General features: G+C 36.3%; 2 protein-coding genes across 3 annotated transcripts in view; both read right to left on the bottom strand.

Moving 5' to 3' along the window:
* LOC113210371 (scoloptoxin SSD14) overlaps positions 1 to 2,401 on the bottom strand; it is a gene marked incomplete at its 5' end in the record, with an annotated part of 13,148 nt that extends 10,747 nt beyond the window's left edge. Inside the window, 8 exon segments of the mRNA XM_052264748.1 lie at positions 1 to 168; positions 528 to 641; positions 723 to 963; positions 1,051 to 1,241; positions 1,310 to 1,559; positions 1,635 to 1,835; positions 1,921 to 2,110; positions 2,184 to 2,401. Of these exon segments, the coding sequence (XP_052120708.1) occupies positions 22 to 168; positions 528 to 641; positions 723 to 963; positions 1,051 to 1,241; positions 1,310 to 1,559; positions 1,635 to 1,835; positions 1,921 to 2,110; positions 2,184 to 2,391 (1,542 nt within the window). The 3' untranslated portion in view covers positions 1 to 21.
* LOC127748692 (uncharacterized) overlaps positions 1 to 2,888 on the bottom strand; it is a 25,507-nt gene that overhangs the window by 3,348 nt on the left and 19,271 nt on the right. The gene's annotated exons all lie outside the window — the stretch shown is intronic.

Here is a 2,888-nt window from a genome sequence, read left to right on the forward strand (position 1 = left end):
TAAACAAGTTTTTCCTTGGTATCAGTATCCAAACACCTCTCCACCTTTCCTAAAATCTGCATTTGCAGTAATAGTGTTGTTGAATTTGCTTATCGCACATGCTACAGATGATGCAGCACGATATCTTGATGTCTTATGGCCAATCTTCTCCAGCCCTTTCACAATTTGCTGTAAAGATTATTTGATTGTTTTTAGCTATGCAGGAACAGCAAAATTTTCAAGGGTCAGTAACTTAACACTCATGGACCCTTGATGTCATATTAAGTGCATCTTATGGGTGACTAGTGAAACGTTAAGTTGTAGAGTAGAGTCTGTGTGCCGGATTAAAGTGACATTTACTGTAATAATTTTTGACAAAGCATAAACTCAATTGTAATTTTTTTTTGAAACAAATAATTATTATGTTTTATAACTAAACTATCGCACAACTTTAGATGTGGTGAATTACAGACCCCTGAAATTTTTTAGTAGCATACTATGGAGAGGAGACTCAATTGTTCATTTCTATGATAATTCACAATACTTACATCAAGAGTCCCAAATTCATATGATATTTCCATTGGGAGCAGTTGGTGATGGAATCTAGGGGCATCCACAGCTTCCTTAATGGATTCCTCAAACCATAAATGTCTTATGATGACCTAAATTAGTTTTACATTTTTTAGATCCTGTTAAAATATGTTTTAACAAACCAAAAAGAACAAGCAGGGCTATATACTAACATTTGCAATAGCCGTTGGAATTTTAGTTCCTCCAGAGGCTCCCACAACCAGACGCACTTCATCATTTCTATCGACCAAAATAGATGGAGACATTGAGGACAATGGTCGTTTCTGCGGAGCAACTGCATTTGAGGGCGACCCGGGAAGGCCAAAATAGTTTTTAAATTTTTCCCAGGAAAAGTCGTCCATGCCTGAGCTCAATGTAATGCCTGTTTGGGGAGAAGTTACCCCAGCACCAAAGCTGCAAAAATTAGTGTACCATTGGAAAAATGATGTGCTGCAGTTATGTGACAAACAAGTAGAATTTTTTAAAACTTGCAATTCTTACTATATATCAATGGTGCTGGTAACAGATACTGCATCACCTTCTTCAGAAATAACAGAAACATGAGCTGTTCCAGCATCTGGAGGATTAAAGAAAACACCTCCATACTTTGAAGCATCTAAGCTTGTGAAATTATCCATTGTGTTTCTACGGAGCTCATCAGCATACCTGCGGCTTGTCAAAAGTTCTAATTCCTAGAAAATAATCTGACAATTAGAAACAAAAAAAATCCTAAAACATAAGGAAAAATGAATCAATTTACCTTTCTAACATCAACAAAATCAGGATCACCCAGCTTGGTCCTAAAGCCATATGCATATTTAAATGCCTCTACTATACGATGATAAGTTGTGACGGCTGATGGAACATCAGCCGTACTTCTGCTGTTGAACCCATAACCATCTAAAAAACTTAAGACAAAAGCAAGTAAAGCACCACTTCCAGGTGGTGGCACACTGTGAAATTTAATACCATTTTGTAGCTCTACAGTTACTGGTTCACGCCACCGTGGCCTGAAAAAAAAAAAAAGTAATATTTTTCTGCAAATTTTTACTGTATGTTATTTGTCAACTGAATTAAGAACTTACTGGTATATTTTCAAATCCTCTCTTGTGATAAGACTTCCAAGATCTACCAAGTCACGGGCAAAAACATTTGCTAGTGTACCATTATACAATACATCTCCACCTTCATCAGCAATTGTTTGAAGAGTATCACACAGTCTATTCAGCTTTATAAGTGTTCCTGCTCGACGAAATTCTCCTGTATTTGGGTCAATAAATGTTTCCCTGAAGGAGATAAACCAAAAATTAAAGTTTGCTCATGACACCAATGTGGAATGACAAAATGACAAAGGTTACTGTAACTTCGTACCGTAATGTGGAGTCAACTTTCACTAGTTTGTTTCTTGATAGAGACATGTACTGATGCATTGTCATTGCATAGCCATTGCGGCAAATTTTTATGCTTGGTGCAATTAGTTCAGCCCACTCCAGCCTTCCAAACCTTTTATGAGCTTCCCAGTATCCTCGAAGCTCTCCAGGTACACAAGCAGCTCTAGGTCCTTTCAAAATAACAAATAAATAAAATTAGTTTTCATCAAGATTGTGCTTGAAACATGAGATGCAATGACTCACCAGTTCGGGCTTCTTCTTTAGACGTAAACATATTGGGGTGAGATGATAGAGGTGCAGCTTCTCTTGCATCCAAAACATGGGCTTTCTTTTCCTTGGCAGAATAAATGACCATTTGGAATCCACCTCCCAGACCCATACTATGGCCATTCACAATTCCATTGCAGAATAGGGCAGCAATGGCCGCATCTACAGCTGTGCCATTATTCATTAAAATTTCTCTGTAAAATAGGATACACTTAGATTACGGTCTAATGAGGCAAATACAGGCAGGGCTCCATAAATTAACATACAACAAATTAATGTACGTTGCTTAACTAAACAAAACACATGTACAAGAAAAATTTGTAGTCATGAATTTGGAAATAAGTTGCAAATTTTTCTATAATAATGTACAAATACATTTGGACAAGTTGTTGTTTTGAAAGTTAAAAGTTGTAAATTTAAGGGCATAAAATAACATGAAAGAAACTTATGTTAAACTGATGGAGCCCTGAATTCAGTTTCACTGAGGGTTTCTATGTTCAGCTGAACTGTTATCACCTGTGTTATTTTCTCATGTAAAATATTTTCTTATTTTTTCTCACAAAATTAAAATTAGAAGACAAGGGTTCTTTGAAACCTAAACAAGTTTTTCCTTGGTATCAGTATCCAAACACCTCTCCACCTTTCCTAAAATCTGCATTTGCAGTAATAGTGTTGTTGAAT

Source organism: Frankliniella occidentalis, unplaced genomic scaffold, assembly GCF_000697945.3.
Source record: "Frankliniella occidentalis isolate FOCC.00 unplaced genomic scaffold, Focc_3.1 Scaffold2, whole genome shotgun sequence".
In the NCBI taxonomy this organism is placed as follows: Eukaryota; Metazoa; Arthropoda; class Insecta; order Thysanoptera; family Thripidae; genus Frankliniella; species Frankliniella occidentalis.